This window comes from Helianthus annuus, chromosome 13 (genome assembly GCF_002127325.2).
Source record: "Helianthus annuus cultivar XRQ/B chromosome 13, HanXRQr2.0-SUNRISE, whole genome shotgun sequence".
In the NCBI taxonomy this organism is placed as follows: domain Eukaryota; kingdom Viridiplantae; phylum Streptophyta; class Magnoliopsida; order Asterales; family Asteraceae; genus Helianthus; species Helianthus annuus.
This window is the reverse complement of record NC_035445.2, coordinates 75455786-75467376: the sequence shown is the minus strand read 5'-3', so window position 1 is coordinate 75467376 and position 11591 is coordinate 75455786. Positions and strand designations below refer to the sequence as shown.

The 11591-nt window shown below is 36.8% G+C and overlaps 2 protein-coding genes across 2 annotated transcripts; both read right to left on the bottom strand.

Annotated features, from left to right (window-relative positions):
* Positions 1-3527: 3527 nt before the first annotated feature.
* Positions 3528-8763, bottom strand: LOC110898200 (protein PIN-LIKES 2). The gene is made up of 11 exons (XM_035981989.1): positions 8633-8763; positions 7485-7826; positions 6139-7397; positions 5824-6058; positions 5683-5716; positions 5533-5595; positions 5328-5420; positions 4547-4636; positions 4295-4461; positions 3936-4012; positions 3528-3840 (listed from the first exon to the last, which is right to left on the bottom strand). The coding sequence occupies exon 3, from the start codon at positions 7365-7367 to the stop codon at positions 6408-6410; it is 960 nt and encodes a 319-aa protein (XP_035837882.1). The 5' UTR covers positions 7368-7397; positions 7485-7826; positions 8633-8763; the 3' UTR covers positions 3528-3840; positions 3936-4012; positions 4295-4461; positions 4547-4636; positions 5328-5420; positions 5533-5595; positions 5683-5716; positions 5824-6058; positions 6139-6407.
* LOC110898201 lies at positions 8397-11185 on the bottom strand. Its single transcript, XM_022144958.2, has 3 exons — positions 10785-11185; positions 9019-9126; positions 8397-8850 (listed from the first exon to the last, which is right to left on the bottom strand). The coding sequence occupies exons 1-3, from the start codon at positions 11100-11102 to the stop codon at positions 8539-8541; spliced, it is 738 nt and encodes a 245-aa protein (XP_022000650.1). The 5' UTR covers positions 11103-11185; the 3' UTR covers positions 8397-8538.
* Positions 11186-11591: the final 406 nt, after the last annotated feature.

Sequence of the window (11591 nt, the reverse complement as noted above, 5' to 3'; positions counted from 1 at the left end):
AAGACGTGGATCATCTCTTCACTTCTTGTTTCGTTTCGATTAGAGTGTGGAATCGGGTTTGTTCTTGGGCTAAACTTCCTCCGTTTTTTGCGTTCTCCTTCAAGGATATCATTGAATATCATAAAAGTGCCGGTGGGGACAAGAAGACCAAAGAGATAGTTCGTGGGATTTTTATGGTTGTGGTTTGATGTATTTGGAAAGCTATAAACAAAAAGATCTTCGCAAATGGTAGAGGAGACAGTAACGATATTTTTGGGGAATTAAGATCTCTAGGATTTTTTTTTGTTAAAATATAGATCCAAGTATAGGGATATTGTTTGGAGAGATTGGTATAACTATCCTTTGTATATGATGTAAGTGTTTTTGGTGCGATTCTGCGTTTTTTGGTCAGGCCGGCCTGTTCTTAATGAAGTTTTCCTTAAAAAAAAAAAAAAGATTGTGACATTTCTAATACCCTTGTATATGATGAATTTGTAACCAGTTTGTTGGAGTGTTTCCCTGCCTTTTGGTAGGTGCTGCTATTGTGAATGAATTTTAAGTTTCAAAAAAAAAAATCTTTCGACATCCCATTGGGAAAATAAATATCTATACCATAAATGCAGAATGATTTAGTGCTTTGAATGCAATATCGTTCGTTAGAACATGTGTAGTGGTAAATTGTTATAATGCCTCCACCATGGGGCATTATCCGACACGTGTCATCCCAGTCAGCATGGACATTATAGCATAAAGTGGTGTAGTGGGGCATTATTCCAATAACGCCATATTATTTTTAATAAAAAAAAAACACACACACACGAAATTCATTAATTAAATCAAAGTCAAAAAGTTGTCAGGGACACCATGTGGGTAGCTCTCTCATGATTGGTGGGTCAAACCTTTCAACAACCCAAATCAGCGTTTTAAATAAAACGCCTAAAACTAATTTTTCAAAATATAACGCCCTAAAACGCCTAGTGTAGTGGGGGAGGGGCGTTTTGGGGCGTTTTTTTCAATTTTTTTTTTTTAAAATAACGCCCCACTACACATGGTCTTATTCCTCCGTTATTGACATTCAAATCCCTTATCCCAATTTTTACAATTACATTAAAAATGACTATTTTTTATTTCTTTTTTTTTTTCAATTAAACAATATTTTTTATACCTTTATCATTACAGATTCTGTCTTCGAGTCACAACCACTTTCAAAAATATTAAAAAATTTATAGGGGCAAACAATGCTTCTCGTATATTTAGAGATTAATAGTAACATTTTTTCTCTCATCCACTCACAACTAAAAATGACTCACAATCATCCCTTATAATATAAAAACATTCACATCCTATTCTACATATTTATGTGAGTGAATTCTGCATATTATAAAAAGTGGTTGTGAATGGAGGAGAAAAAAATATTACTTTTCATCTGTATATTTTAGGGAACACTTTTCACCCATATTAATTTTTGAGTAAATTACATTTTTGGCTCTGTGGTTATGTCAGTTTTACTATATTAGCCCAAAATAAGAATTTTTAACGTATCTGCCCCCATGGTCCCTATATTTAACTATTTTGGCCCCTAATTCTAACCAAACCCCAACTCTGGTTAACTTCTTTGTCACATGGGTTGCATATGATGGGTAAAATTGTAATTTCCCCTCCCCCTTTTAATGACTTTGTAAAAAAATCCCAGATCTTCAACCAAACATCATCATCCCCAGATCTTCATCTTCAACCATCATCATCATCATCCCCATATCTTCAATTAAATCTAACCCAGATCTTTAACGAACATCATCATCTTCAACCATCATCATCATCCCCACATAAACTTCAAACACAAAATCTAACCCAGATCATCATCATCATCATCATCCCCACATAAACAACATCCAAACACCCCCTAAATTCCTAACACAAAATTGTCAAAAAAAAAAAAAAAAAAACATAACAAAATACAAATCTGAAGATGAAAATCCACATAACAAAATACAAATCTTACAAAATAAAATCTAATATCCCAAGGTGCATAACCCAGAACAAGAATATATAAAAAAAACAGATTAATAAATAATCACTTAATCTTCAATCTCAAATCCTACTATAATAAAAACACCAATCCACAACTATCATTCATAATTTCAAATCAAACCACAATTATTGAAAAATCTACTTCAAAAATAAAAAAAAAAGAAAGAAAAGAAAAAAGAAAACAGATTCAGATCTTCAAACCCAGATCACACCTTCGTCTCCGGTGAAGTTGTTATGATGATTAGGTTGAGAGTGGTGGTGTAGAGAGCGGTGATTTTGCCCTAACGCGGGCGGTTTTCAGGTAGACAGAGACTGTCACCCATCATCATCATCAATTTTTCTGAAAAAATAAAGGAAACTGAGGAAGGGGGATGGGTGTTCACCGTGAATCTCGTCGGAGGAGCCTCAACAAACGGCGTCGACTCCTTTGCCGCCACCGTGAGCGGCGGCGCCTAATCATCTTGTCGCCTTCTCTCTCTTCGATTTTTGTCGTCGGAAAACGGGGGTACGGGGGAGGTGTGGGTGTTATCGGAGGAGTGTGGTCGCCGGCTTGCCGCCGATGGTCTCGCCGGTCGGCTGCTGGCCTTCATTGAGAAAGAAGAGGGTGAGCAGGAGAGTGTTTCATGTGTAGGTGTGTTTGAGATGTGAAGAACTGAGGAGTTGATAAAGATTTGTTTGTGTTTTTGGTTTAGGGTTTTCTAATGTTAGAAGAAGATAGAACAGATTTTAAGGGGAGGGGAAATTACAATTTTACCCATCATGTGCAACCCATGTGACCAAGAAGTTAACCAGAGTTGGGGTTTAGTTAGAATTAGGGGTCAAAATGGTTAGATAGAGGGACCATGGGGGCAGATACGTTAAAAATTCTTATTTTTGGCTAATATAGTAAAACTGACATAACCACAGGGGCCAAAAACGTAATTTACTCTTAATTTTTTAATATCTTTTGAAAGTGGTGATTGGAGAGTAAAAAGTTAATGACAAAGGTATAAAAATATTACTGTATTTAATTGAAAAAAAAAAAGAGAGAAATATAGTGATTTTTAATGCCATTATAGAATTGAAGATGAGGTGAGGAACGTGAATGCTCTAAGTAACTCACTCACAAATATATAGAGGATCCATTGTAAATGGTCTCATGTAATGCTACCTAAAGATATATTATAGCAATACTGTTAAAACAAGAAGTGAAAATATTTATGAATCTTGATAATTCAATTGTAGCAATACTGTTAAAACAAGAAGTGAAAATATTTATGAATCTTGATAATTCAATAAGATAAAGTTTTTTTATTATTATATTAACCCAGCCACAATAATAATTAATAAACCACTGGTGGGAGACCCGCGCGTTGCGGCGGAGTAAATAATACGCGGCGTAAACATATCACAAACTTACCCGCAACACTTCACATCTACTATACCCGTAAGGTATACTACTTTCTACTAACATTCTGGTCCTGAAATCATTTCAGTGCTACTCCTTACATTCAATATAAACAACTTCAAATTCAACATAATCCTAAATACCGAATCCTTGGGTTTAAGTAACCAAAACTTACACTCAAATCCACCACATACACAGCCATATTTCTATAGCAACCAAACTACCAACAAACAAATAATTTCCAAAAAGAAATAATAAAAAAAAAAGCTTCTACCACAATAGTCCAGATGGTACAATTCATCCCTGTCAGCTTCGAGATATTCACCGATGTTTATTCGAATCCTTTGGCAGGAACTATCGCATGCCAGCATTGGATTGTTAGGCCATAGCTTCTCAATTGTTCTGTCAATCATGCCTTCAACAAACTTGTATGGTGCAAGTTTCTTCCAAAATATTGGGTTAAACAAGAGAAAATGGCAAGATTTAGTCCAATGAACTCTTAACTAAAACTATTTGAAAATAAATTTTAATTACTCACTTTGTCATATGCATCCTTAAAGTATCGAGCCACGTCATCAATGACATCGCCAAAACGAAGATCCATTGTTAGTAAACCTGTTTCAAAAATAAATTACTCAAATAATTTTATATTTTTAATAGAAAGCCCATTGGTGCATTTCATCGAACACTTCATAGACAAAAACAAAAGTTAATCACAAACGATAACAAATATAGAAGTTTCTTTGAAGTCAAGCTCACAACTCATCAAATCCGTAACAGATATAAAAAGACTGCCCCTAGAAACTCGATCAAACGAGAGAGAAATCATTGATTTAACATCATCTATGCTTAAGAACCCCCCGTGTTCATACAGGAAAATCAAAATAGAATGAATACCTGAGGTGCTTTTTCAACGATTTCCTGAACGTAGCTTTCATCGAAACAACGTGGTACACTTAGCGTAGGAGTGAAATGAGCTTTGTTTTGCTTACATCCAGGCGCCGTAAACTTTGCAGAGGAAGGAAGCATTGATATGAGGGAGTAGAGCCTTTAGTCAATGTAAACTGTAAACAACAAAGTTAGTGAAGTTGAAAGAGGTTTCTTCATGCCATGTTCTATTGATGCATCTTGAAGTTGAACGCCACTTACCACCATTTCACCAAAACGCCGACCACTAAAATCTCCTTCATCTAAATAAGCATCAATAACTGCCTTGTATCTTGACAGAGAAAATACGAGCTTTGATAAATCATGAAAAAGAGTCAGTAAGTAATACAATTTTAAATTGGCATGTAAAACGAACATGTACATCTTGAAATCAGCTTTAAGCTTTGCAAGATAGTAAATACAGTATATAAGCTTTGCCGGCCATGAGGATATGGGTATATTTGGTATGGGAGAAGATCATGCGAGAACCACCTCTTATCGTGAGAACCGCGAGAACCAATGTGAACACACCAAAAATGCCTAAAAATAGCTAAAAATCACACAAAAATTTTTTTTTAATATTTTTTATATAAAAATCGCTACTTTTCGAAGCAAAAAAAAAAATTAAAAAAAAAAAAAATTTGGCCACTAAAAGTAGCGATTTGAGCATAAAAATATTAAAAAAAAAAAAAATTTAGATTTTTTTAGGGGTTTAGTTATTAGCATTTTAGCTTGGGGGGGGGGGGGTAGGTTTTTTTAGGTTTTTTTAGGTTTTTTTAGCTATTTTAGGTTGTGTTCACATTGGTTCTCAAGGTTCTCACAATTAGGGTGGTTCTCGCATGAGCCCCTCCCTATTTGGTATAATAATCTTTGTTAGGTATATTATATTATCACAAGTTACTCTAATCAGAAATATGCCATTCAAGAATGATCACAAGTTACTCTAATCAGAAATATGCCATTCAAGAATGAAGAAGAATTTACTAAAATGCCAGCATCTTACAGTTCAGATATCAGTCATCTTCACCAGCTTACTGTAGAGAATACGATCATCCCTCCCATTGTTGCTCTCCAGCAATGCACTTTGTACAAGTTCCTGAATAGATAAGGATAACAAATGAAGGAAAGAGACGGATGAATCTACTCGTAAACACCTAACAGGTTCGGTCAAAACCAGTGGATTTTTCATAGGGTTGACTAATTATTACCTTGACATCTCTGTGAGACATGCAGTTTCCCGATGCATGCAGGGTCAGTCGTAAATCTTCAACCTGCAAATACGTATAAATTAAATGGTATTAAGACATTGCTTTGTTCACATGAGAAGATGGTGAATATTAATTATTAACTCAAGTTACCCAGATGTAGCCCAATCGATTTCCGTCAAAAAACCTAAAAGCATGTTAACAAACAAGCAAGGGCACATCAAAATCATAAATGTGTGTGTATATATATATAAGTTAACAAATGAAATAAAGTAAATAGTTCAAACGACATACCTGCAGAAGTTTCTTGTCAATGGTAACCGTAGTTTCTTTCTTCTTTGTGTGCGCCTTTTGATTTTCGTTTTCTCCAATTTCACACGCTCGGAGTTGCTTACACGTCAAGCATTGGGTTAAGCACTTGAGCCCGACCCGAACAAAAATAACCCTTATTGAGCCAACCTTTTTTAAACTACCCATTCTGACCCGCAACCCAAACCCGCCCGGCCCGACCCGTTTACCATGCCTAGTTCTGTAGAGTAAAATTGAGGTTATCTAACTACATGAAAGTTGTTGAGTTTGAATAGAAAAGCATCAATCAACAATATATACCAGAATATCATCACTGAACGCCAACCGAGTGGTTTTATATTTGGCTGGAAGGTACACTTATGAGCTCTTGGGTAAATCAAAGCATATTGCAAAAATGGGGAATTCGGTCCTCGTAATCTCTTTTAGATGAAAGCTCCTGTAAAGCATTTGGGCTAAGCCCACTCATCAATATCACCTAAAAACAACAAATCAAATATGAAACAACATTATCATGACTTATAAAAAAATATAAATCATAAAAAATTCACATAGCAATGCACTGTCATGATTCATGCTATAACCGAAGGCACCATGGCCCCACCCAAGATCTCCAAACTGTCGGTTATGAAACTAAGCGGTGCGTCACGTCCAAAAACAAAAGACTTCACATGAGGGATCGAGCCGATGATTATAGCTAGCAGAGACGCTATTGTCGGAGGTTGAAATATGTTCTTGATTGGCGTCTTTTCCGCAACATGTCTAACCTTCTTAACCATTTTCGAACTTATGGGTTCCGTTCTGTTTTCAATTGCTTGTATTTCTTCGTCATTTTCATTACGCCAATAATCTTTAAACGGTTTCGTTGAAATTCCGGTCTCATCAACACCAAGCAGCCATTCGGCTTCAACAACCAAAGGCCCGAAACCACCACCACCTCCACCGCCACAACTTTCAACATTTTCTTCTTCGACAATCTCATAATACTCAACCGGAGGCTCCATCATATGATAAACAAGAGTATACACAAAAACAATTGATATCCACTGCGCGATCGACACATACACAACACCTCGTTGGTGACAATTCGGCCCAAACGGGTTATCCTCACTATGACAAAGTGAGCCCAGTATCGCAATCGGAAGATTCCCCGTGTTCCTACACGCGGTCATAATGATCATAAAACTCCTAAACTGCGGCGGCGGCCGACACAACACAACCACAACACCCAACAAGAACCCGAACAACATACTAACTACCACATTCACAGGAACAAACCACCGGAGAAAAATATTACGCAGCGTAATCGATCGGCCTAAATCGATGAATATAAGGCATGGTAAAAACAGAGCCAATCCTAACTTGGTTAACAACTTAAATGTTGCTTTGGGGATTATTTGTGTTTTGCGGTGAGCAACTATTAATCCAATAACAGTGAGTGATAACCGCTTTAATAATGGTACTACTGCACTAATAATATCTTCTTGCATTGTGTTCATGCTAGCTTGTAACCCAATCAACACTCTATGCATTTTTTCTAATTTGGTGAACCTAATTTTTTTCTGCAATTTATGAATTAAAATGAATAATTACATAATTTAATGCAAAATACATGCTAACATCATAAACCACAAAATCAAGAGGGTTACCTGATTATTTACAAAATCAAAACCCCTAACAATCGCCGGAATCCTAGCCTTCACAGGAAATGTTGAACTGGGATTCTTTCACGACTGCGACGGTTGCATACCTCAGGCGATACACTGTGAGAGCCGGATGTTTGGAAGAGAAAGAGAGCGAAAATGTTTCATTGGACTGTAACTCGAACTCGGCAGAAACGGGTGCAAGTGGTTTGGTTTACTGGTCGTCTTCTTCACCCGGTTACCCTGAAAGGGGGAGGCGATTTGATCCGTGATTTATCAACATGAGAGAACACCAAGCATCCTCTTCACTCGGACGGTTTTGATCATTGGGATTCTCCATCTTAAATGCTAGAGGAAGATTTCTCCATTTTAACCCTATGGCGTCTTAAAATATAATGGAACTTCTAATTTTACCCGCTACTATTCTCTTGTACATGTTGTTATAAAATTTGTACATGATGTAAAATTACGTTTCAGTACATCACTTCTCCTTTTTATAATAGTATACATAGTTAAACTTAAAAGTTTGATATTTAAGATGTTTAAGCATCCAAAATATGCAGGCTTAAATGAAATAATATGTGACACAAGTTTCCTTGTCAGTACTCCATTTCTTTCTTTCCTTTTTTGGGTTAAACTCTTTTTAATTCTTCAAAGAAAATGGTTAACCGTCGTTATATTTTGAGTTATGTTTTTTTCTCCATATATATGTTTATTGAAAATAATCATTATAGACCATTAGTTTAAAAATTGCTAAAACAATACTTGTATTTTCACTTTTGTAATAATTTTCGTCCACATGGTGTTAACCTCATCCAACCCCATCCACCTCCGCCACTCCTTACCATTATTTTAAATGTATAAAATTTTCGACATCAATAAAAATTATCTTTTTGTCGTGGACAAAAATAATGCAAGTTAACTAATAAAGACAAAATACCATATACAATATCACATCTTCATGTCTTCAATAACCCCACAAATTAATACATTGTTATAAAATAAAAAAATGAATAAATTGGACACTCACATTCACACACACACACACACACACACAAAGTTAAAAAAAGCTGTTGTATTGGTTAGTAAGAGAACCCTTAAGATTTTTGTACAAACCAAAAAGCGAGTATTGTCGAAGGTTTTTGACTTCATACCATGAATTGAAAACAGATGCATGTTTATCTGTCCCAGAAAATGCAAGTTGTATTCCGATGCTACAGTCGACATTTCCGTTTTTCGTCTTACAAGAACTGGTTCTCATTGCACAATCTTGATTGTTAAGGCACACAAAGTTGCTTTTGCCCGAACACGAAGAACACCCGTCTCTCTTCCAGTATAAATTCTGTAGCCTACCCTTTTGAAATTCAAGAACCTATGACAAAAAACCAGTGCGTTGAGTAACGGGTCAAAAGACAATTGTTTTGTACATGTTGAAATGGGCAGAGTCCATTGAGTAGACACGAAACCCATTTTGTCCAATATTTTCTATAAGAATGTGACATTTAGCTTTGATTACAAGACTGTTATTAAATTATCTTACCAGTGTAAAGCTTGTGACGATGTATGTATTGTTTGCAACGAAAGCAGGGAGAGACCTTGCAGCGTATTTTCTACCAGCAAAGGCCACCATGTACCCACCGTATAAATCCTGCAGTGTCAAATACTCAAATGTTTTATATGATCATAATAACTTTATAAATGTGCGGTAATGTGACCCTAATCTCAACTAAACCAACAATTTTACATATAAAAAAGGCGGCGTGCTGATGTGCCAAGCTCAATGAAGCACATATACACAACGCATTGTATGATGATTCTGGAAAAGAAACAAAAAGTCGGGAAGGAACAATTAGGGGATACGTTGAACTTGAACTTGCATCATAATCAATAGAAAGATAACCAAAGCAGAATGTAGGAGCTCAATACTCGGTTGTGAAGGAAAGTTACTAATTTCCCATTGTTAATCATAAAATTAACCATAAAGGCTTCAAAAGGCTATAATGCTATATCACATGTATTTCCCTGTTACAACTTAGTACCAATGAACCATAAAGGTCTAGCTTGATTGATATCAAACAGTTCCTTTCATCCCCAAAAATGTACATGTTAGGGGGTTCAAGTCTCGTGGGAGACATTCAAGAGTATACTTCTTTGATTATGTCAGAAGAACAAAATCATAACTTACATGTAAAATCCTAAAACATACTGATACATTGTATGCATATGCTTCTCACAGAACAAACATAGAACTTTCATTGCTATATTCTACACAAGTTGGCCAATCATGTAAGAGATAGGTAAATGCATTGGATATAGGCATATAGCATATTCAACTTTGAATTCAGTTAGCCAAACCAGTAACCAAATCAATATTCCACTCACTATTCATATCCAATTGCTTGGATACTATTTGAAATGAAGCAAAGAATATTTTCATATCGTTCTAGAAGGAACTGCTCAGTTCAGCAGGGGCGCAGCATAGAGGGGGCGGGAGGGGACGGCCGAACCCCCGAATTTTTCGATCAGTAGTGGAGAGTATGTAGTTTTTGTATAGAAATTTTAGGGTGTATACATTTTCGACCCCTGTTATATAGAAATTTTTGGGTATAAAAGTTTTCGACCCCCCGGTCGGAAATATCAAGCTTCGCCAGTGCATTTCAGTTTAATTTTCAAAGAAAGCAAAGAATATTACATGTCTTCACTAATCTCTATCATCTTAATTAACAACCAGTAATGGTAATTACAGCCTCAAAACACTAACATCACAACCATTTGTTTTCCTTGCTGCAACAATGTCAAATTTCTAATTAAAAGAAACACAAAATCTAACATGATTCATAAATCCTAACGAGACTTCTCATGAGAAACACGACCTATATGCAATAACCTCTGATCTATCATATCGAATTACATTCTACTCGATTAAATTATCTCTATTAGCAAGTAGTGATTTGACAATCCTAGACGACAAAAACGAACTATCCGTTCTCTTAGGTTACCGGTGTCCTTCACAGTTCACACCACCGGAATCTCGTCAACTGAATTCGAAACACAGATCTTACAAGACTTCTCGTGACAGACATGACCTATGTTCAATAACCTTCAATCTAGCATACTAAATTCCTATCTACTCATTAAACTATTTCAATTATCTAGACAACGGAAAACAAATTATCCGTTCTCGTTAGGTTTACCGTGTCCATCACGCCACCGGAACCTCAACAACTGAATTAAAAACACAGATCTAATATCTCTACACTAACTAATCAAAAAAATCACAAATACAAACAGCAGATGAGAAATTACCGGCGAAAAGCTACTGGAATTGACGGTGAGGAGAGATATCTCATCGACCTTAGGTCGGAAAACCGACAGCTGTGAGTTCGCAGAAGACAGAGAGAGCCTCCGATCGCACGGCGATAACTGAACAGATTTGTTGAAGAAAAACGCAGATCTCGACGCAAAAGCGATTCCGAGAGTGAAACCGTCGGACTTTTCTACGGTTGCATCGGCGCACGGTGAGAATATGCGGTTGTTGTCGCTGCTTGATTCCGTCAAGTGCGCCATCGTAGATAGGGTTATCACGACGGCGATTAGTACGGTTGAAGTTACCGGAATCGCCATCGGTGGAGGGAGAGAGCGTCGGAAAAAGTAGTCGTAATAATGTTGACTGGTTTTCTGATTTTTAGTGAATTGCAAAAAGGCACCTTGGTTTTCTAAGAGATGTGCAAACTATACCCTTGCTTTTTATTCACGTCATGTCTATTGACAGGGTACGGAGAGGTACGGAGAGTGATGAAACAATGGTTAACCGGGCAGGGTTAACACACTGGTCTCGTCAAGAAGGGTTATTCCCTTCCTCTCGAGGATCGCTGGCTGGATCGCCTGCCGGTTGATCTCCTGCACAAGGAAACAAACCGTGACTCGTAATAAGGAGGATGGGGTGGGGGATGCTCCTTGTTATCACTCTCCGGCGTGAGAATCAGTAGTCTGCTTGGGAAGCAAAGTATGATAGTAGTAGTAGTGAGAGAGTTGTGAAGAGATACCTCAAACCTGGTTTGGGGTTGGTATTTATAGCAGAGGAGTGAAGGAGGAGGTGGATGGATAGACTGA

Bases quoted from the DNA above. Each gene is read 5' to 3' on its own strand.
- LOC110898200 (XM_035981989.1), bottom strand. From the start codon at position 7,367: ATGCATAGAGTGTTGATTGGGTTACAAGCTAGCATGAACACAATGCAA.
- LOC110898201 (XM_022144958.2), bottom strand. From the start codon at position 11,102: ATGGCGATTCCGGTAACTTCAACCGTACTAATCGCCGTCGTGATAACC. The intron at 9,127-10,784 runs GTAATTTCTCAT...TTGACACTGCAG, and splicing joins ATTCCAGTAGCTTTTCGCCG to GATTTATACGGTGGGTACAT. The intron at 8,851-9,018 runs GTAAGATAATTT...TTTTTGTCATAG, and splicing joins TCGTCACAAGCTTTACACTG to GTTCTTGAATTTCAAAAGGG.